This window comes from Salvelinus alpinus, chromosome 5 (assembly GCF_045679555.1).
Source record: "Salvelinus alpinus chromosome 5, SLU_Salpinus.1, whole genome shotgun sequence".
Taxonomy (NCBI): Eukaryota; Metazoa; Chordata; class Actinopteri; order Salmoniformes; family Salmonidae; genus Salvelinus; species Salvelinus alpinus.
The window spans coordinates 16,779,239-16,802,516 of NC_092090.1; the positions used below are offsets into that span (position 1 = coordinate 16,779,239).

Below are 23,278 nucleotides of genomic sequence, written 5' to 3' on the forward strand. Positions count from 1 at the left end.
TTGCACTGATAAAAAAATGGGGAATAGCCTGCTCGTCCTTCTGCAGCTTGCCTGCCAATGCATGCGTTGTCCCAACTAAGCACCCAAGCTAGCTGACCATTTTACTCGCCGTAGCAGAGCTGGCTAGGCTGTTTACATGTTATATAGAGCGTTCGTGATGAACTATTACCTTTTCTGACTACGTTTACTGACACCGGTCATATTCAGCGGGTGTTGCACGTTTGTAAATTCATCAGTTATTCTGCTTTCTGGCACACTCAGATATACTAACTGTATAACATTGGTTCAGCATAACTAGCTAGCTAACCAAAGGACACGTGCATCTCTAGCTGTGTAGCCACTGAAAAACGATACTAGAGGAAAACATCAGTCACTCATCCACTCCTCCAATGACATGACGTCCTCCTTGAAGCTAGCTAGCTATTAGGCTCTGTGTTTTTAGCTTGCTACATAGATAGATAAGATAGCATATTAGCCACGTTATGACTGACTTGTGATCATTGGCCTTACTCGTTTGATTTTATTGACATTCAAAGCCTTAGTTACAAACTGAAACAATGCATCCTGAATGGAGGCAGCAAACAATGTACCAGGCCAGCTGTGATTTACAACCTGATAGCAATATGTGTTGGAGTACCAAGAAATGTATTGGTGAATTATATTAATCATGTATTGAACTGCATCCATCTATTCTGCCCACAATGCCTTAGTGTACGTCATGGAATGTTATACAGCTGGTTTTGTAGCATAAACTGATATTAAGATTGTCTGTTTGTTTCATATCTGTAAAGTAATTAAAACGCTGTCAGTTCCACTTTAAGCCAAAGCACACAGAGTGAAACACTGAATCCCCCTTGCTACTAAAAACAGTGGAAAAGCTTTGGATAGAAAGCAGAGCCCATTATTTGAGAGAGAGAGAGAGAGAGAGAGAGAGAGAGAGAGAGAGAGAGAGAGAGAGAGAGAGAGAGAGAGAGAGAGAGAGAGAGAGAGAGAGAGAGAGAGAGAGAGAGAGAGAGAGAGAGAGAGAGAGAGAGAGAGAGAGAGAGAGAGAGAGAGAGAGAGAGGGAGATGGAGAGAGAGAGAGAGAGATAGAGAGAGGGAGATGGAGAGAGAGAGAGAGAGAGAGAGAGAGAGAGAGAGAGAGAGAGAGAGAGAGAGAGAGAGAGAGAGAGAGAGAGAGAGAGAGAGAGAGAGAGAGAGAGAGAGAGAGAGATAAATAATGCATGAAAGGGAGAGAGGAAAGGAAAGGGAAGAGAGGGGGAAAGAGATCTCTGATGTTCGTAGGAGGATATTTCGTTTGACAGAGCACACTTGGCTCGGTGGCCTTTTGGAAAAACACACAAGTAAAGTGGGTCAAAGTTCACTGCTCGCTAGCTCTTCCGGACCTGACACCTAACTCAGAGCAGATAAGAAGGTCAGGGACTTTGGCACTGGTTGACTTTGCCGTTTTGGAGATGCCACATTTCCCTTTGATTGATTATAATATACACCGTTTCTTGATAAATGTCCAAGAAGTAATACATTGTAGGTATAAAGCATGTATTTCTTAGTCTATGCTTAGTGTAATGTAGCCTAGCCGTTAAGAGCGTTGAGCCAGTAACTGAAAGGTTGCTGGTTTGAATCCCAGAGCTGACTAGGTGAAAAATCTGTCAATGTGCCATTGAGTAAGACACTTAATAAGAGTGTCTGCTAAATGACTCAAATGTGAATGTTCTTCAACAGACTTTTTTTCTTATATAGTAAAAATGCATGCTACATAACAAATTATTTATTTTGTTTTAGCTTACACCTTCATCTCTTCTCCCAGCACTTCCTCAGAGCTTGCCGTAGGAAGCTGTAATACATAAAAAGAGAAAAGTCTATCCTCCACAGGTTCCTCCAACCAGTCTGGGTAATTGGATAATCTGTGACAATTATGTCTGCCGGGAGAGTTAGGAGTGTCTACCCTGCAACACAGTGGAGAGAGGGTGAGGGGGATGAAAGGATAGAGGAATGGACGGATTGTGTTCTTTTCAGAGGGGCGTAGCGGCAGTCTCCTTGTCTAGCCGTTGGTCGGCCCCCACTGTCCAGTTGGGGTCAATGAGGTCAACGACCCCTGGACTCCCTACTTTTCTGGGCTACAAGTAGGAGCTGTCAATCATCTGGGGGCGGGGCATCCACTCTTATTTTCTAAAAGGGAAAGGGGGATACCTAGTCAGTTGTACAACTGAATGTATTCAGCTGAAATGTGTCTTCCGCATTTAACCCAACCCCTCTGATTCAGAGAGGTGCGGGGGGCTGCCATAACCAACATCTACGTCTTCGGGAGCCCGGGGAAGGCACCTGCTGCCTATTAGAGTTACATATAATCACCTATTACAGAGTTACATATAATCACCTATTATATTACAGAGTTACATATAATCACATATTATAGAGTTACATATAATCACCTATTATAGAGTTACATATAATCACCTATTACAGAGTTACATATAATCACCTATTATAGAGTTACATATAATCACCTATTATAGAGTTACATATAATCACCTATTACAGAGTTACATATAATCACCTATTATAGAGTTACATATAATCACCTATTATAGAGTTACATATAATCACCTATTATAGAGTTACATATAATCACCTATTATAGAGTTACATATAATCACCTATTATAGAGTTACATATAATCACCTATTACAGAGTTACATATAATCACCTATTATAGAGTTACATATAATCACCTATTATAGAGTTACATATAATCACCTATTATAGAGTTACATATAATCACCTATTATAGAGTTACATATAATCACCTATTACAGAGTTACATATAATCACCTATTATAGAGTTACATATAATCACCTATTATAGAGTTACATATAATCACCTATTATAGAGTTACATATAATCACCTATTATAGAGTTACATATAATCACCTATTACAGAGTTACATATAATCACCTATTATAGAGTTACATATAATCACCTATTATAGAGTTACATATAATCACCTATTACAGAGTTACATATAATCACCTATTATAGAGTTACATATAATCACCTATTACAGAGTTACATATAATCACCTATTATAGAGTTACATATAATCACCTATTACAGAGTTACATATAATCACCTATTATAGAGTTACATATAATCACCTATTACAGAGTTACATATAATCACCTATTATAGAGTTACATATAATCACCTATTACAGAGTTACATATAATCACCTATTATATTACAGAGTTACATATAATCACCTATTACAGAGTTACATATAATCACCTATTATAGAGTTACATATAATCACCTATTACAGAGTTACATATAATCACCTATTATAGAGTTACATATAATCACCTATTACAGAGTTACATATAATCACCTATTATAGAGTTACATATAATCACCTATTACAGAGTTACATATAATCACCTATTACAGAGTTACATATAATCACCTATTACAGAGTTACATATAATCACCTATTACAGAGTTACATATAATCACATATTACAGAGTTACATATAATCACATATTATATTACAGAGTTACATATAATCACCTATTATAGAGTTACATATAATCACCTATTATAGAGTTACATATAATCACCTATTACAGAGTTACATATAATCACCTATTACAGAGTTACATATAATCACCTATTACAGAGTTACATATAATCACCTATTATATTACAGAGTTACATATAATCACCTATTATAGAGTTACATATAATCACCTATTACAGAGTTACATATAATCACATATTATATTACAGAGTTACATATAATCACCTATTATAGAGTTACATATAATCACCTATTATAGAGTTACATATAATCACCTATTACAGAGTTACATATAATCACATATTATATTACAGAGTTACATATAATCACCTATTACAGAGTTACATATAATCACCTATTATATTACAGAGTTACATATAATCACCTATTACAGAGTTACATATAATCACCTATTATATTACAGAGTTACATATAATCACCTATTATATTACAGAGTTACATATAATCACCTATTATATTACAGAGTTACATATAATCACCTATTATATTACAGAGTTACATATAATCACCTATTATAGAGTTACATATAATCACCTATTATAGAGTTACATATAATCACCTATTATAGAGTTACATATAATCACCTATTATAGAGTTACATATAATCACCTATTACAGAGTTACATATAATCACCTATTATAGAGTTACATATAATCACCTATTATAGAGTTACATATAATCACCTATTACAGAGTTACATATAATCACCTATTACAGAGTTACATATAATCACCTATTACAGAGTTACATATAATCACCTATTATAGAGTTACATATAATCACCTATTATATTACAGAGTTACATATAATCACCTATTATATTACAGAGTTACATATAATCACCTATTACAGAGTTACATATAATCACCTATTATAGAGTTACATATAATCACCTATTACAGAGTTACATATAATCACCTATTATATTACAGAGTTACATATAATCACATATTACAGAGTTACATATAATCACCTATTATATTACAGAGTTACATATAATCACCTATTATATTACAGAGTTACATATAATCACCTATTATATTACAGAGTTACATATAATCACCTATTATATTACAGAGTTACATATAATCACATATTATAGAGTTACATATAATCACCTATTATATTACAGAGTTACATATAATCACATATTATAGAGTTACATATAATCACCTGTTCTCCTCTAGTAATCCTTCCCTCTTTCATTCCCAATCAACACCCACCACAGTTGTCATGTCTTAATGATTTTCCAGTCAATAGCCCTCTAATGGCTAGGCCCCAACCTAGAGCCTTTGGAGGTCAAAGGGCAAATGTCGAATCGCTAATCAACTGGAGTTGACCCCGTCCTACCTAATGTTAATAAATATGCGATTAGCTGTCTCCATTTGCGTCCCTGTTGTAGTAAAACAGCCAGAGGGCAGAGCTTAAATTCAAATGATTTAATTCATTGCCAAATTATGATTGTGGTAATAAGGTCAAGACAGGTGGTATTTGTCTAAGAACATTTGAAGAATTTCTATGTTTTTCTCTCTCTCATCTTTCTCTCGTTTCAGTAGAGAGGTCTGCTAATAACCTTTCATTTCTAAGACATTAAGTGACCTGCTGTTTATTATGATGTTGCTTAATTAATTACAGTCATTCTAATACATGATTTACTCATAAAACATGTATTTACTAATAAATGCAGAAATACATGATATATTTTAAAGAGTAAACTAGTTCATTCATGATTTTACACTACTATTAATAAGGGTTATGTGCATGACCTTCTAAATGCCATTAGTTTATAGTCTGTGTATTAGAGGTGTGCATGACCTTCTAAATGCCATTAGTTTATAGTCGGGGTATTGGAGGGGTGCATGACCTTCTAAATGCCATTAGTTTATAGTCTGTGTATTAGAGGTGTGCATGACCTTCTAAATGCCATTAGTTTATAGTCTGTGTATTAGAGGTGTGCATGACCTTCTAAATGCCATTAGTTTATAGTCGGGGTATTAGAGGTGTGCATGACCTTCTAAATGCCATTAGTTTATAGTCTGTGTATTAGAGGTGTACATGACCTTCTAAATGCCATTAGTTTATAGTCTGTGTATTAGAGGTGTGCATGACCTTCTAAATGCCATTAGTTTATAGTCTGTGTATTAGAGGTGTACATGACCTTCTAAATGCCATTAGTTTATAGTCGGGGTATTAGAGGTGTACATGACCTTCTAAATGCCATTAGTTTATAGTCTGTGTATTAGAGGTGTACATGACCTTCAAAATCCCATTAGTTTATAGTCTGTGTATTAGAGGTGTACATGACCTTCTAAATGCCATTAGTTTATAGTCGGGGTATTAGAGGTGTGCATGACCTTCTAAATGCCATTAGTTTATAGTCTGTGTATTAGAGGTGTACATGACCTTCTAAATGCCATTAGTTTATAGTCGGGGTATTAGAGGTGTACATGACCTTCTAAATGCCATTAGTTTATAGTCTGTGTATTAGAGGTGTGCATGACCTTCTCAATGCCATTAGTTTATAGTCGGGGTATTGGAGGTGTGCATGACCTTCTAAATCACATTAGTTTATAGTCTGTGTATTAGAGGTGTGCATGACCTTCTAAATCACATTAGTTTATAGTCTGTGTATTAGAGGTGTGCATGACCTTCTAAATCACATTAGTTTATAGTCTGTGTATTAGAGATGTGCATGACCTTGTAAATGCCATTAGTTTATAGTCTGTGTATTGGAGGTGTGCATGACCTTCTCCATGCCATTAGTTTATAGTCTGTGTATTGGAGGTGTGCATGACCTTCTAAATGCCATTAGTTTATAGTCTGTGTATTAGAGGTGTGCATGACCTTCTCAATGCCATTAGTTTATAGTCTGTGTATTAGAGGTGTGCATGACCTTCTAAATCCCATTAGTTTATAGTCTGTGTATTAGAGGTGTGCAATAGTGGAGAATGTTGGCTACTCTGAGAGGTAGAGAGAGAGCGAGAGAGAAAGAGAGAGACAGAGAGAAAGAGAGAGAGAGAGTTAGTGAGAGAGAGAGAGAGAGAGAGAGAGAGAGAGGTAGAGAGTTAGCGAGATAAAGATGTAGAGAGAGAGAGAGGTAGAGTGAGAGAGCAAGAGAGAGGGAGAGAGAGTGAGAGAAGTAGAGAGAGAGGTAGAGAAAGAAAGAGAGCGGTAGAGAGAGAGTGAGAGAGAGAGAGTTAGAGAGAGAGAGAAGTAGTGAGAGAGAGATAGCGAGAGAAAGAGAGAGGTAGAGAGAGAGTGAGAGAGTTAGAGAGAAAGAAGTAGAGTGAGAGAGAGAGAAGTAGAGTGAGAGAGATAGAGAGAGAGCAAGAGAGAGGTAGAGAGAGAGAGCGAGATAGAGGTAGAGAGAGAGAGAGAGCGAGAGAGAAAGAGAGAGGTAGTGAGAAAGAGCAAGAGAGGTAGTGAGAAGGAGCGAGAGAGAGAGATAGGTAGAGAAAGAGAAAGAGAGGGAGAGAGAGATGGAGAGAGAGAGAGTTAGAGAGAGAAAGAGAGAGAAAGAGAGAGGTAGAGAGAGAAAGAGAAAGAGAGAGGTAGAGAGAGAGAAAGAGACTCCTCAATGGATCTGTTCCTTTGATGGGGATAGCATCACCACAGCACAGATCAACCACCACAAATGGACTGTTCCTCCTTATCACCCCTCTCAGAACTACTGTATGCCACTGGGACTGTGTGTGAGAGAGAGCAAGATCAAGGGGAAAAGCTGGTGTGTGTGTGTGTGTGTGTGTGTGTGTGTGTGTGTGTGTGTGTGTGTGTGTGTGTGTGTGTGTGTGTGTGTGTGTGTGTGTGTGTGTGTGTGTGTGTAAGGGAGTTCATATGTGGGTTGAAGGGACACAGCAAGACAACAAGAGAGTGTGTATTTGTGTGTGCATCCTACAACCAGATCACCATCTCCTGAGCTCTAAACGCCATGGGGGCAAATGACAAAGATAATGATCACTGCCTGGCTGACCTGCTAACAAATATTTACCTCTGTTCCTTCCTCTCTACCTGTTCTTCCTTTATTGCTCATCCAGGTCAAACATCTAAACATATTGGTCCGCATTCACCCTATCAACCCACACACAGTCACACACACAACCCCCACCCACGCTCAAACAGGCACGCGCGCTCCACACACAGTCACACACACAACCCCCACCCACGCTCAAACAGGCACGCGCGCTCCACACACAGTCACACACACAACCCCCACCCACGCTCAAACATGCACGCGCGCTCCACACACAGTCACACACACAACCCCCACCCACGCTCAAACAGGCACGCGCGCTCCACACACAGTCACACACACAACCCCCACCCACGCTCAAACAGGCACGCGCGCTCCACACACAGTCACACACACAACCCCCACCCACGCTCAAACAGGCACGCGCGCTCCACACACAGTCACACACACAACCCCCACCCACGCTCAAACAGGCACGCGCGCTCCACACACAGTCACACACACAACCCCCACCCACGCTCAAACAGGCACGCGCGCTCCACACACAGTCACACACACAACCCCCACCCACGCTCAAACAGGCACGCGCGCTCCACACACAGTCACACACACAACCCCCACCCACGCTCAAACAGGCACGCGCGCTCCACACACAGTCACACACACAACCCCCACCCACGCTCAAACAGGCACGCGCGCTCCACACACAGTCACACACACAACCCCCACCCACGCTCAAACATGCACGCGCGCTCCACACACAGTCACACACACAACCCCCACCCACGCTCAAACAGGCACGCGCGCTCCACACACAGTCACACACACAACCCCCACCCACGCTCAAACAGGCACGCGCGCTCCACACACAGTCACACACACAACCCCCACCCACGCTCAAACAGGCACGCGCGCTCCACACACAGTCACACACACAACCCCCACCCACGCTCAAACAGGCACGCGCGCTCCACACACAGTCACACACACAACCCCCACCCACGCTCAAACAGGCACGCGCGCTCCACACACAGTCACACACACAACCCCCACCCACGCTCAAACAGGCACGCGCGCTCCACACACAGTCACACACACAACCCCCACCCACGCTCAAACAGGCACGCGCGCTCCACACACAGTCACACACACAACCCCCACCCACGCTCAAACAGGCACGCGCGCTCCACACACAGTCACACACACAACCCCCACCCACGCTCAAACAGGCACGCGCGCTCCACACACAGTCACACACACAACCCCCACCCACGCTCAAACAGGCACGCGCGCTCCACACACAGTCACACACACAACCCCCACCCACGCTCAAACAGGCACGCGCGCTCCACACACAGTCACACACACAACCCCCACCCACGCTCAAACAGGCACGCGCGCTCCACACACAGTCACACACACAACCCCCACCCACGCTCAAACAGGCACGCGCGCTCCACACACAGTCACACACACAACCCCCACCCACGCTCAAACAGGCACGCGCGCTCCACACACAGTCACACACACAACCCCCACCCACGCTCAAACAGGCACGCGCGCTCCACACACAGTCACACACACAACCCCCACCCACGCTCAAACAGGCACGCGCGCTCCACACACAGTCACACACACAACCCCCACCCACGCTCAAACAGGCACGCGCGCTCCACACACAGTCACACACACAACCCCCACCCACGCTCAAACAGGCACGCGCGCTCCACACACAGTCACACACACAACCCCCACCCACGCTCAAACAGGCACGCGCGCTCCACACACAGTCACACACACAACCCCCACCCACGCTCAAACAGGCACGCGCGCTCCACACACAGTCACACACACAACCCCCACCCACGCTCAAACAGGCACGCGCGCTCCACACACAGTCACACACACAACCCCCACCCACGCTCAAACAGGCACGCGCGCTCCACACACAGTCACACACACAACCCCCACCCACGCTCAAACAGGCACGCGCGCTCCACACACAGTCACACACACAACCCCCACCCACGCTCAAACAGGCACGCGCGCTCCACACACAGTCACACACACAACCCCCACCCACGCTCAAACAGGCACGCGCGCTCCACACACAGTCACACACACAACCCCCACCCACGCTCAAACAGGCACGCGCGCTCCACACACAGTCACACACACAACCCCCACCCACGCTCAAACAGGCACGCGCGCTCCACACACAGTCACACACACAACCCCCACCCACGCTCAAACAGGCACGCGCGCTCCACACACAGTCACACACACAACCCCCACCCACGCTCAAACAGGCACGCGCGCTCCACACACAGTCACACACACAACCCCCACCCACGCTCAAACAGGCACGCGCGCTCCACACACAGTCACACACACAACCCCCACCCACGCTCAAACATGCACGCGCGCTCCACACACAGTCACACACACAACCCCCACCCACGCTCAAACAGGCACGCGCGCTCCACACACAGTCACACACACAACCCCCACCCACGCTCAAACAGGCACGCGCGCTCCACACACAGTCACACACACAACCCCCACCCACGCTCAAACATGCACGCGCGCTCCACACACAGTCACACACACAACCCCCACCCACGCTCAAACAGGCACGCGCGCTCCACACACAGTCACACACACAACCCCCACCCACGCTCAAACAGGCACGCGCGCTCCACACACAGTCACACACACAACCCCCACCCACGCTCAAACAGGCACGCGCGCTCCACACACAGTCACACACACAACCCCCACCCACGCTCAAACAGGCACGCGCGCTCCACACACAGTCACACACACAACCCCCACCCACGCTCAAACAGGCACGCGCGCTCCACACACAGTCACACACACAACCCCCACCCACGCTCAAACAGGCACGCGCGCTCCACACACAGTCACACACACAACCCCCACCCACGCTCAAACATGCACGCGCGCTCCACACACAGTCACACACACAACCCCCACCCACGCTCAAACAGGCACGCGCGCTCCACACACAGTCACACACACAACCCCCACCCACGCTCAATCATCCACAGAGCAATACCATTTCTAGGAGAGGAGCAGAGAGTGCCTCTTATCTTCTGCGTTTCAGCTGTCCTCTAATTCAATAAACTACAGAGGAACAAAATGAACACAGAAATAACAGAGAGAGGAAAGAGAGGAGAGAGAGGAGAGAGAGGAGAGAGAGAGGAGAGAGAGAGGAGAGAGAGTGAGTAAGGTGAAGAAAGAAAAGAATGGACAGAGAGGCAGAATGAGGAAACAGGGAAATCTAAAATACAGGCACACAATCCAAATGTAAAATAATACTAGTAAACAAACATGTTATGGTCTTTCCTTCAATCTCCCTGTCCCTCCCTGTATCTAGTAGAGGACCTGCTGGCCCCTCCTTGTCCCTCTCTGTATCTAGTAGAGGACCTGCTGGCCCCTCCCTGTCCCCCCCTGTATCTAGTAGAGGACCTGCTGGCCCCTCCTTGTCCCTCTCTGTATCTAGTAGAGGACCTGCTGGCCCCTCCCTGTCCCCCTCTGTATCTAGTAGAGGACCTGCTGGCCCCTCCCTGTCCCTCTCTGTATCTAGTAGAGGACCTGCTGGCCCCTCCCTGTCCCCCTCTGTATCTAGTAGAGGACCTGCTGGCCCCTCCCTGTCCCCCTCTGTATCTAGTAGAGGACCTGCTGGCCCCTCCCTGTCCCCCTCTGTATCTAGTAGAGGACCTGCTGGCCCCTCCCTGTCCCCTCTGTATCTAGTAGAGGACCTGCTGGCCCCTCCCTGTCCCCCTCTGTATCTAGTAGAGGACCTGCTGGCCCCTCCCTGTCCCCCTCTGTATCTAGTAAAGGACCTGCTGGCCCCTCCCTGTCCCCCTCTGTATCTAGTAGAGGACCTGCTGGCCCCTCCTTGTCCCCCTCTGTATCTAGTAGAGGACCTGCTGGCCCCTCCCTGTCCCCCTCTGTATCTAGTAGAGGACCTGCTGGCCCCTCCCTGTCCCCCTCTGCATCTAGTAGAGGACCTGCTGGCCCCTCCCTGTCCCCCTCTGTATCTAGTAGAGGACCTGCTGGCCCCTCCCTGTCCCCCTCTGTATCTAGTAGAGGACCTGCTGGCCCCTCCCTATCCCCCTCTGTATCTAGTAGAGGACCTGCTGGCCCCTCCCTGTCCCCCTCTGTATCTAGTAGAGGACCTGCTGGCCCCTCCCTGTCCCCCTCTGTATCTAGTAGAGGACCTGCTGGCCCCTCCCTGTCCCCCTCTGCATCTAGTAGAGGACCTGCTGGCCCCTCCCTGTCCCCCTCTGTATCTAGTAGAGGACCTGCTGGCCCCTCCCTGTCCCCCTCTGTATCTAGTAGAGGACCTGCTGGCCCCTCCCTGTCCCCCTCTGTATCTAGTAGAGGACCTGCTGGCCCCTCCCTGTCCCCCTCTGTATCTAGTAGAGGACCTGCTGGCCCCTCCCTGTCCCCCTCTGTATCTAGTAGAGGACCTGCTGGCCCCTCCCTATCCCCCTCTGTATCTAGTAGAGGACCTGCTGGCCCCTCCCTGTCACCCTCTGTATCTAGTAGAGGACCTGCTGGCCCCTCCCTGTCCCCCTCTGTATCTAGTAGAGGACCTGCTGGCCCCTCCCTGTCCCCTCTGTATCTAGTAGAGGACCTGCTGGCCCCTCCCTGTCCCTCTCTGTATCTAGTAGAGGACCTGCTGGCCCCTCCCTGTCCCCTCTGTATCTAGTAGAGGACCTGCTGGCCCCTCCCTGTCCCTCTCTGTATCTAGTAGAGGTCCTGCTGGCCCCTCCCTGTCCCTCTCTGTATCTAGTAGAGGACCTGCTGGCCCCTCCCTGTCCCTCCCTGTATCTAGTAGAGGACCTGCTGGCCCCTCCCTGTCCCCCTCTGTATCTAGTAGAGGACCTGCTGGCCCCTCCCTGTCCCCCTCTGTATCTAGTAGAGGACCTGCTGGCCCCTCCCTGTCCCCCTCTGTATCTAGTAGAGGACCTGCTGGCCCCTCCCTGTCCCCCTCTGTATCTAGTAGAGGACCTGCTGGCCCCTCCCTGTCCCCCTCTGTATCTAGTAGAGGACCTGCTGGCCCCTCCCTGTCCCCCTCTGTATCTAGTAGAGGACCTGCTGGCCCCTCCCTGTCCCTCCCTGTATCTAGTAGAGGACCTGCTGGCCCCTCCCTGTCCCCTCTGTATCTAGTAGAGGACCTGCTGGCCCCTCCTTGTCCCTCTCTGTATCTAGTAGAGGACATGCTGGCCCCTCCCTGTCCCCCTCTGTATCTAGTATCTCTGTGGCCCCTCCGTGCTTCTACACCTGCATTGCTTGCTGTTTGGGGTTTTAGGCTGGGTTTCTGTACAGCAATTTGAGATATCAGCTGATGTACGAAGGGCTATATAAATAAATGTGATTTGATTTGATTAGTAGAGGACCTGCTGGCCCCTCCCTGTCCCCCTCTGTATCTAGTAGAGGACCTGCTGGCCCCTCCCTTAGTACTGCTGGCCCCTCCCTTAGTCCCGCTGGCCCCTCCCTGTTAGTCCCGCTGGCCCCTCCCTGATAGTCCTGCTGACCCCTCCCTGATAGTCCCGCTGGCCCCTCCCTGTTAGTCCCGCTGGCCCCTCCCTGTTAGTCCCGCTGGCCCCTCCCTGTTAGTCCCGCTGGCCCCTCCCTGTTAGTCCCGCTGGCCCCTCCCTGTTAGTCCCGCTGGCCCCTCCCTGTTAGTCCCGCTGACCCCTCCCTGTTAGTCCCGCTGGCCCCTCCCTGTTAGTCCCGCTGGCCCCTCCCTGTTAGTCCCGCTGGCCCCTCCCTGTTAGTCCCGCTGGCCCCTCCCTGTTAGTCCTGCTGGCCCCTCCCTGTTAGTCCCGCTGGCCCCTCCCTGTTAGTCCCGCTGGCCCCTCCCTGTTAGTCCCGCTGGCCCCTCCCTGTTAGTCCCGCTGACCCCTCCCTGTTAGTCCCGCTGGCCCCTCCCTGTTAGTCCCGCTGGCCCCTACCTGTTAGTCCCGCTGACCCCTCCCTGTTAGTCCCGCTGGCTCCTCCCTGTTAGTCCTGCTGGCCCCTACCTGTTAGTCCCGCTGGCCCCTCCCTGTTAGTCCCGCTGGCCCCTCCCTGTTAGTCCTGCCGGCCCCTCCCTGTTAGTCCCGCTGGCCCCTTCCTGTTAGTCCCGCTGGCCCCTCCCTGTTAGTCCTGCCGGCCCCTCCCTGTTAGTCCCGCTGGCCCCTTCCTGTTAGTCCCGCTGGCCCCTCCCTGTTAGTCCCGCTGACCCCTCCCTGTTAGTCCTGCTGGCCCCTCCCTGTTAGTCCTGCTGGCCCCTCCCTGTTAGTCCTGCCATAATGGGAAAGTATGGAACACAAAGCCTGTGTTTAATATCACCACGGACGGAACCTTCCGGCGCTTCATTGAGGAATAAATTGCTTCTGCTAATGTTCCTTTCATTACGCCACAGCCCTTAATTGTGCTGCTGACAGGCCTCTGGCTACAGGGGGGATGGGCACAGACAGAGCATATTACAGTGGTGTGTGTGTGTTTGTTTCTGCAGCCTCACACATACACAAGCACAATACCAGGGATTTCAGGATTTAGAGCCGACACAGAGGAATGAACTGTTATTAGTCTGAATATACATCGTCAGTCTGATACCTGTGCAGAACGGTGCCAAAACAGACTACAGGATGTGGTAGCAACATATCCACACTCATAAAGCGCTTCAAGCACATACAAACTACCCCCACACGGACCCACACGGACCCACACCGACCCACATCCACCACATACATTTACCTAATATTTGTCAAGCTTTTACCAAGCTGCAAAATGGAAAGTACGTTGCCTTTTTACACATTATAATGTCTTCACCAGAGGGATGTCAGGCTCAATTTGACATTGTAAATGCAAACTGCTTCAACAAAAGCTCAGTGAATATTAAATCAAACGAGGGCACAAGGCAGTGGTCTAGGACTTGCGACATGAAAGGCGTCTATTCCTAACGACACAGGAAGCGTCATCATGGAGACATTCCCTCCGCCACGGCGTCCTGGGGTGGGAAGGCCAGTATCTCAAGGACCTCAAAATGGCTTCCATCTCAAAACAACAGACCTGCCAAATGTCAACTGTCACTTAACCCCTGTCCCCCTTGCTGTAGCGCCAGGGCCAAGGGTAGGAGAGGAACTCAATCAAGAGTTCTCCTGATTCAAAAGCTCTCCATTCCGGCTACGGTGAAGCAGCGGGCCCCGGGAACAAAGAGAGACCGTCTGTTTAGTTTCCACCGAGGGGAAAACGTACTTCTCCTGAAACTGTCTGAGTAGGGAAGGAGAGAGGGGGAAGAGGGGAGGAAAGTGAGGGGAGGAAAGAGTAAAGAAGGTGAAGGGGGGAGGAACGGATGAGAGGAAAGGGAAAACGGGCGGAGGACGAGTACAGAGGCCAGCAGTGGTAAAGGGCCAGGTTCGGCTGGACTGATTTAATTCTGCGGGTTTCATTATGTGTAACTTGAGAAGAGAGAGGTTTTTGAAGTGATTTGTAACCTATTTTGTTACAGAAAATTCGAAGCATGTGAATCAAACGCAGTGACTTAACATTCACATAGAAGGGAGATGGAAGTACCCTGCTTCATTTTTTTTATTGAACCTTTATTTAACTAACAAGTCAACTAAGACTAAATTCTTTACAATGACGGCCTACCCCGGCCAAACCTTAACCCGAACGGTGCTGGGCCAATTGTGCGCTTCCCTATGGGGCTCCTAATCATGGCCGGTTGTGATACAGCCTGGAATCGAACCAGGGTCTGTAGTGATGCCTCTAGCACCGAATTGCAGTGCCTTAGACCGCTGCGCCATTCGGGAGCCCAATTAGGCTACTATCCCAAAAGCCCCCGCTTGTTTGCTGATTTCTGTCATGTGACACACTACCCATCAGTAGTCCTCTCTCCCCCAAACACCCCTCTTCATTCACAAAGAGGACCTTATGACAGTCCAAAACCAAACAGCACATATCTAGACATGTGCTGGGCTAATTGTCAGAAGAAAACCAACCGAGTGTGTTCATTTTGATGAACACAACTGTATGGCTTTGATTCTGTTCTTTAGCATTTATACAGAACACACAGACGGGTTGATGTTGTTAAATGATTCACACTTTTATGAGCTTCTCAATTATTCAGAGATTGAAAGTAATTAACGAGGCATCTGGGGAAGAACAACGGAATCAAATATGGAATTAAAGAACAAGGAAAAAGATGATGCAACTCAGTCCTATTTTGGGGATTCAAATTCCATTTCCACATGATCAAATGAATGTGTAATTCTAACACCACATTCAACAATAACACTGCAATTCCACATTTTACCAAACCATCTACAAAGGAACTCTGCTGCATCGTAGTTTAGTGAATGAGCCTGCGTTTGTGTTTTAAAAGCAGCGAGAAGAGCTCCCGTGTAGAGCTGTCTCAGTGTGTGTGTGTGTGTGTGTGTGTGTGTGTGTGTGTGTGTGTGTGTGTGTGTGTGTGTGTGTGTGTGTGTGTGTGTGTGTGTGTGTGTGTGTGTGTGTGTGTGTGTGTGCGTGTGTCAGCGTGTGTTTGCATGGTTGACTGCATGTATGTGTGTATGTTAAAAAGTGATCTTGGACGCATGTCAACCTTTAAGCAGCTACATCCCCACCTCCTTAAAGAGCCCAGTGTCCCCTTCGTCCCAGTCTAAACTCTGTGTCCCCTTAGTCCCAGTCTAAACTCTGTGTCCCCTTAGTCCCAGTGTCCCCTTCGTCCCAGTCTAAACTCTGTGTCCCCTTAGTCCCAGTCTAAACTCTGTGTCCCCTTAGTCCCAGTGTCCCCTTCGTCCCAGTCTAAACTCTGTGTCCCCTTCGTCCCAATCTAAACTCTGTGTCCCCTTCGTCCCAGTCTAAACTCTGTGTCCCCTTAGTCCCAGTCTAAACTCTGTGTCCCCTTAGTCCCAGTCTAAACTCAGTGTCCCCTTCGTCCCAGTCTCCCCTTAGTCCCAGTCTCAGTGTCCTCTTAGTCCCAGTGTCCCCTTAATCCCAGTCTAAACTCCCAGTGTCCCCTTAGTCCCAGTCTAAATGCCCAGTGACCCCTTAGTCCCTGTCTAAACTCTGTGTCCCTTAGTCCAAGTCGAATCTCTGTGTCCCCTTAGTCCCAGTCTAAACTCCCAGTGCCTCCTTAGTCCCAGTCTAAACATCCAGTCTATCCTTAGTCCCAGTCTAAATGTCCAGTGTCCTCTTAGTCCCAGTCTAAACTCCCAGTGTCCTCTTAGTCCCAGTCTAAACTCCCAGTGTCCTCTTAGTCCCAGTCTAAACTCCCAGTGTCCTCTTAGTCCCAGGCTAAACTCCCAGTATCTCCTTAAGCCCAGTCTAAATGTCCAGTGTCCCCTTAGTCCCAGTCTACACTCCCTGTGTCTTAGTCCCAGTCTAAACTCCCAGTGTCCCCTTAGTCCCAGTCTAAACTCCCTGCTTCACTGTCTGGCCTCCTCTGCACTTTACCCTCACATCCCGCTCAAATTGGATGCGATTACTGGCCCAACTCAAAGCACATGTTCCAAGTTGCTCAGCATTTCACTTCATGGGACGACTACAAGGAGGGGAAAGGGAAAACAGACAGTCAGGAAAATAAAGCAACACAAACACGGCTGGGCTATGTTTGTCTGACACAGAGAGGCTCCCATGCTCTCAAGAATGTTCACTTTGACTCCTGGGTCACGTTACCAAGCATTAGCAAGAAATTGCAGCTGATGGGGTCTGAATGTGTGGAACGCGGTGTGTGTGTGTGTGTGTGTATACACCCTGAGTGTGTGTGTGTGTTTTCATGCGTGTATCAAAGAGCAGCAATACCTTCCAGTTCCTGCCACACAAGAGACACTGCTGTGCTGCGAGTCACAGACATCTAAATAGTGTCTCCTGGACAGTCCGCCCGGCGCAAAAACATTAGCAAGGATAAAGTTTCATAAGGCAACCCCCATCTCTCCTCTTTTTTCTCTTTGGTTCAGGAGGAGCAGCAAGGTCTTTATTTCTGTCTAAATAGTGTGGATGCAGCGGTAGGGCTAGGCTAACCCCGGGCCAATCTGATCATTATCTACCCCATCTAAACAGAGCACGCATTCTATAAGCACTCTTACATGGTGGGGGAGGGGTTTGTGTGTGTGTGTGTGTGTGTGTGTGTGTGTGTGTGTGTGTGTGTGTGTGTGTGTGTGTGTGTGTGTGTGTGTGTGTGTGTGTGTGTGTGTGTGTGTGTGTGTGTGTGTGTGTGTGTGTGTGTGTGTAAATATACAGCAGCAGTCTCAGTCTCATACACAGGTTAAAGAATGAATGCCTCAGATACTGGCAGCCCTGTAGAAGAGTACAGGAAACACATGCATGTATTTATCATGCTGCTTAGCTTATTGTATCCCAAAGAAACAAAAAGGTAGTTCAGGTCATTCAGGTATTATCTAATTACAGTATAATGTGGTTACTGTTTACCAGGTATTTCCTATGTCAAAACAAGGACCTTACCTCCCTTATCCTACCTCATTTGCACACACTGTATATAGACCTTTTCTATTGTATTAATGACTGCATGTTTGTTTATTCCATGTGTAACTCTGTGTTGTTGTTTGTGTTGCACTGCTTTGCTTTATCTTGGCCAGGTCGCAGTTGTAAATGAGAACTTGTTCTCAACTGGCCTACCTGGTTAAATAAAGGTGAAACAAAATACTTTTTTAAAAAGGTGAAAATTACCAGATGTGATAATGTGTAACAAAAATGATTTGCATGACATGGTATATAAAGATTTAGCTTCAATGGTTCATTTAAACAACTATGGGAGGATCCAATGGTATTTGATGGTGAAAAAAGGACCAGGAGGACAGATGTATAGCGGTCAGAACATCATGTCCATACACCATAAGATGAGTCAGAGAGAGACCACAGACCAGGCATCCAGACAACCACAGAGTAGAGCGCAACGTCAAGCCTCGCACCAGCCTGCAAAAGAGCCCGCTTAAACCATAAATATTACAATGCCTTTTACATAAATCTGCCACATCGTCCCTGCCCACAGCGTTCTGTTGACCACATGCGGTGGAGATTCGCCGGTCAGAGCACTTTGGCCTGCTGATGAAAAGCAGGGCATTGGGTAGCAGACCAGACAACGGTAACGTTAAAGAAGTGGCTGGATGAATAAAGGAAGAGGACAGCCTGATAGACAGAGTGGACATAGTGAACATGCTGTAGGGACGCCATGCCATGCTTCAGAAGACTGCTGTTATCAGCTAGTCATAGGCTACAACACAGCTAGAACCTACAACACAGCTAGAACCTACAACACAAGTAGAACCTACAACACAAGTAGACCCTACAACACAGCCAGAACCTACAACACAGCTAGAACCTACAACACAGCTAGAACCTACAACACAAGTAGACCCTACAACACAGCCAGAACCTACAACACAGCTAGAACCTACAACACAGCTAGAACCTACAACACAGCTAGAACCTACAACACAGCTAGAACCTACAACACAGCTAGAACCTGCAGGTAGAACATTGCATAGTACAAGTTTGGTAAGAAGGAATAGGAAAACAATGTGTGTGTGTGTGTGTGTGTGTGTGTGTGTGTGTGTGTGTGTGTGTGTGTGTGTGTGTGTGTGTGTGTGTGTGTGTGTGTGTGTGTGTGTGTGTGTGTGTGTGTGTGTGTGTGTGTGTGTGTGGTGTGTGTGTGTGTGTGTGTACTCACATGTGGACATGTGGAGGTTGAAAGCGGCTCTGGTTGATGTTGTAGTGGGTAAAGGCCTGCGTGGGGTTGGAGCTGTACTCGTCCACTGTGATGGTCACTTTGCCCTGAGAGGCGATTCCATGAGCCATGCTTCCGCCGTTCGGACATCAGACACTGTTCACCAGGATCCAAGGCCGAACCGTTCAGCGGTCATCCTTCAGAACCGCTGCTCAGAACTATAACCGCCTCGTGTACAAAACCGGACCAACCACACTGAACCACAACCACACAGCAATCTGAAGCGAAACAAAGAGAGGAGAAACAGAAACAGAACATGGTTGAACCACAGTTTAAACCACAAGCATGCACTTCTGTAAATGTAGATGAGACTGTGATGGAAATAGTAAGAATAGACCATTCTGATTGGTAAATAGGTACGCACATCAAGCTTCCTCTACACCAAAACACAATCCTTTTCCTGAACAGCGGTTGCCGTGATGACGGACATTGACAGTAAACTGTGAACCTGGCAAATGTTTGTAAAAATTGTAAATTGTACTAAATACTGAAGATACAGTATGTAGATGGGAAGTGATACTATAAGCAGGTGCTCGTAATATTAAATAGGGAAATACTGCATCTTCATTTGCTAAATAAGGAACAGTTGAAAGAGTCAGTAACAACCCTCCTTTTGTTGATTGAGGACGTGATTTGTCAAACAGATTAAACCAAACAATTCTAATTTTGCAATAGTATTATAAAAAAATATTATAATAATCTGGACAGAAAAAATACACATTCAGTCATTTCAATAACCAGAATAGTTTCAGATATTTAGGCCATCTAAAAACATCTGTCAACTGACGATCAGAAAATAATAACTACAAACCTTTGATTCTGCAGTAATTTCCCTGAACATTTATTTATTATTTAGGATGAAGACAAACTCATCCTGTATGACAAAATAACTAAACTGACCAACCATTGGTCAATAAACAGATGCAATAATGAGACCTTTGCAGGTTGTTCAAACACATGGCAAATGACCATATTAATGGATTACAATACATGTAGAAATCATTTTGACATTGAAAACAAATATTAAAAAGTATAAAAGTATAAAAAATTAATTTGAGCATAAAATTGTACTAATTAAATAGTTGCAGCATGCAGAAGCATAGATTGTCTGATGCTATCCTAATTTTACAATGTGGTTATAGTTCATCATATTAAATTAAAATTGAATTATAGTTCATTGCAAAAGTCAGTTTACTTTCAAATTGTAAATGTATATCCATAAAGATTTAGAAACATACGTTTTGATAGTCATGCAGTTAGTAAGATTTTAATTTAAGGCACAAACTCACCTATCAGAGAACTAGATCAATAGTGGTATGTCCTAAATAGCCTACATAAATCACAATAGTGTGCGATTGTTTATGAACTAAGAGTAACATAAACTGACGTTACTGACACAAGAAAACGACCCAAGTTACCGGTGTCGTGTGATTTCGCATGCCGCTTTGGAAGCTTGCTCAACGGTGCTTCAGTTCTGCTGTGCTCCCTCAACCCTTGTGTCGCTCCCTCCTGTCTCAACCCCTGATTGATTATAGTCAGTAGTAAGTAGCCACTGTGGGCTTGACATCGCACCTGCAAGCTTTTTATACGATACCTCCACTTGCACTGTCTCTCTGATGAAGCAAGGACCGGTAGCCTACTGTGCCCCTCAATGTAAAAGTCCATCACTAATTGAAAAATCTAAACAACGGTCGCCGAGTTCAGGAGAGGATTAATTTCAGTGTTAATAAGTGCTTGATAGCCACGAAGACACTGCTTTATATTTGTAAATACAGTCATACTTGACATAGCACATTCATAATATATACTGTATATCCTATTGTGTACATATCCGTTCATTACTTTGTATAAGCTAATTACCTAAACTAATTTTCATTTTTAATCAGACGTTTTTAAATTATTGATATAGATTTTTGCACTGCATTGTTGTGGGAGCTAACACAATAATTTCGTGGAACCTTTTATAGCCTCTATGCTGTATGTACACTGTGTACGTGACGAATACCATTTAATTTTAATTTAATTTTGATACAATTTATCGACGCAACAATACACAAGGATACATTGTACTATTAGCAACATAAGATGATACAATGTGTATATATATACACATGATATATAGATACATTGTATCAACTCCAAAGCAACATTGCGACCAAGGCTATGTACCAATTAGGCAAAATCCCTCCCTCTGTGTTTAGTTATCACCCTTTAGGCCTAGAAGATAACAATACATGCATTAAAATATCTCCAAATTGTCTGTGGACTTGAAATTGTACGGTTTACAATAGGCCTACACTAGCCTAGGCTACTGTAAACAGACACCCGTGAACTTTGCCCAATGCTTGCAACACTCCATTGAAAAACGTGAAACTGCAGACAGTGAGCATGCATGGTATTGGTAGCTAGATATTCCATACGTGTGTATTTTGCAATAGCCTATGATGGCTTACCTTGGTAGCCTACATAGCTAGCTGCAACTAGCTACTTCAAGTAGCTAAATCTGCCCATGCATTTTAAATGCACGCTTTAGCTTCCCATATTAAATGCTTTCGCGCCAATACACTATAGTTACTATTTGTTCCAATTCAAACATACACGTTCCTAACTTTAAAATGCACATTCAAATTATAAATCCACTATTTACCACCACATGACTATAGTCGGGGAGAATGAAACACATTGACCCTATGGTACCACGCATTACTAGCTCAGTGCACCGCTTGCCATAACATTGCTGTTTTCAATAATGAACAAAAAGGATCTCTGAACTGTGCGTTCTGGCATCTCGTACAAAGAAAGCAACAAAGGTGGTCAGTGTCAGCGAACCATCTGCACTAACCTCTTGCTCTCCCTCGTAAATGACAAGGCACCTCTAACCTGCGGCTTTGTGTCATGTTTTCTTATTCTCTCCATGCCTGCGATTTTCAAAGCCAGAGGTGAATATAGCTACCTTCGTTCTGGCGGATACGTGTCCCGGGGTCGCCCTCTACGCTGTCAAAAGACGCAGATCCATGCGGGAGAATGCCGATTTTGGAGGCCGGCAGGGGTTGCAGTCTGGGCGGGCAGGGCAGAACCTTCGACCCTGGGGGACCTCGGCTGGCTCTTGTGGAAACGAGACAGACAGAAGCGGAGAGGGGGAGCAAGAGGGAGAGAGAGCAGCCTCGATCTGACAGAGGAGAAGCTGGAGAGCGGTGTAGTGAGATGGGACTGCCACTGGGGTCAGAGAGAGCAGAGAGAGCACAGCCTCGCACGCGGGCTCGAGCACGGGCACAGGCAGACATGTGCGCGCGTGCGCACTCCCGTTTGTCTCAAACACCCGTTTTCTGCTTCTGCAAGCTGGCTCAATCTATTCCATTTAGAAAGACAGATAACCACCATGAACCTGTCAGCAACATTTCCACGTGGAAATATACTTTAATTCTCTCGCCATTCGTGGCTTGTCTTTTGGCATGGATATGATAGGCTTGCTTTAGGTATACGAGTATTTAGTGTTTACTGCAATTCACACTTGCAGGGCACCACAGACGTGACGGAGTTGACTGGGAGAGTGGAAAAAATATGCGGCTATCGATTTCCTTCAGTAAAACCATAATACAGAATTCAATACTGTGGCTGCAAGTCCACGAACTCTCCAAATGTCACATCGTTTGTCCACCATGCAGCCAAATATGCAGCAGTCCACCAGTAGCAGTAGCCTACAGCAGTCATCCTGCAGTGATTTCTGTAATAGATTTAACACAATTATTTGTTCACATTTAAAGTAATGGTCCAGTGAAAATCTCACTTTTAAAAGTTCATATTCTGTCAACTCATACCCAAATAATGTTGATGACTCATCCTATACTCATAGTTGTGGCCACAGAATAAAATGGAGGGGGAAAAAAACACTTAAAAACCCCCACCTCAAACTTGTATGTCAGACTGTTTAAAATATGA

General features: G+C 46.2%; 1 protein-coding gene across 3 annotated transcripts in view; it reads right to left on the bottom strand.

Annotated features, from left to right (window-relative positions):
* Positions 1-22,559, bottom strand: part of mpped2a (metallophosphoesterase domain containing 2a) — a 155,190-nt gene extending 132,631 nt beyond the window's left edge. The window contains exons 1-2 of one of the 3 annotated variants that reach the window (XM_071399897.1): positions 22,293-22,559; positions 19,283-19,557 (exon numbers count right to left, since the gene is read on the bottom strand). In XM_071399897.1, coding sequence (XP_071255998.1) covers positions 19,283-19,410 — 128 coding nt within the window. In that variant the 5' untranslated portion in view covers positions 19,411-19,557; positions 22,293-22,559. The other 2 variants (XM_071399899.1, XM_071399898.1) reach the window with 2 other exon arrangements.
* Between the last annotated feature and the right edge of the window lie 719 nt (positions 22,560-23,278).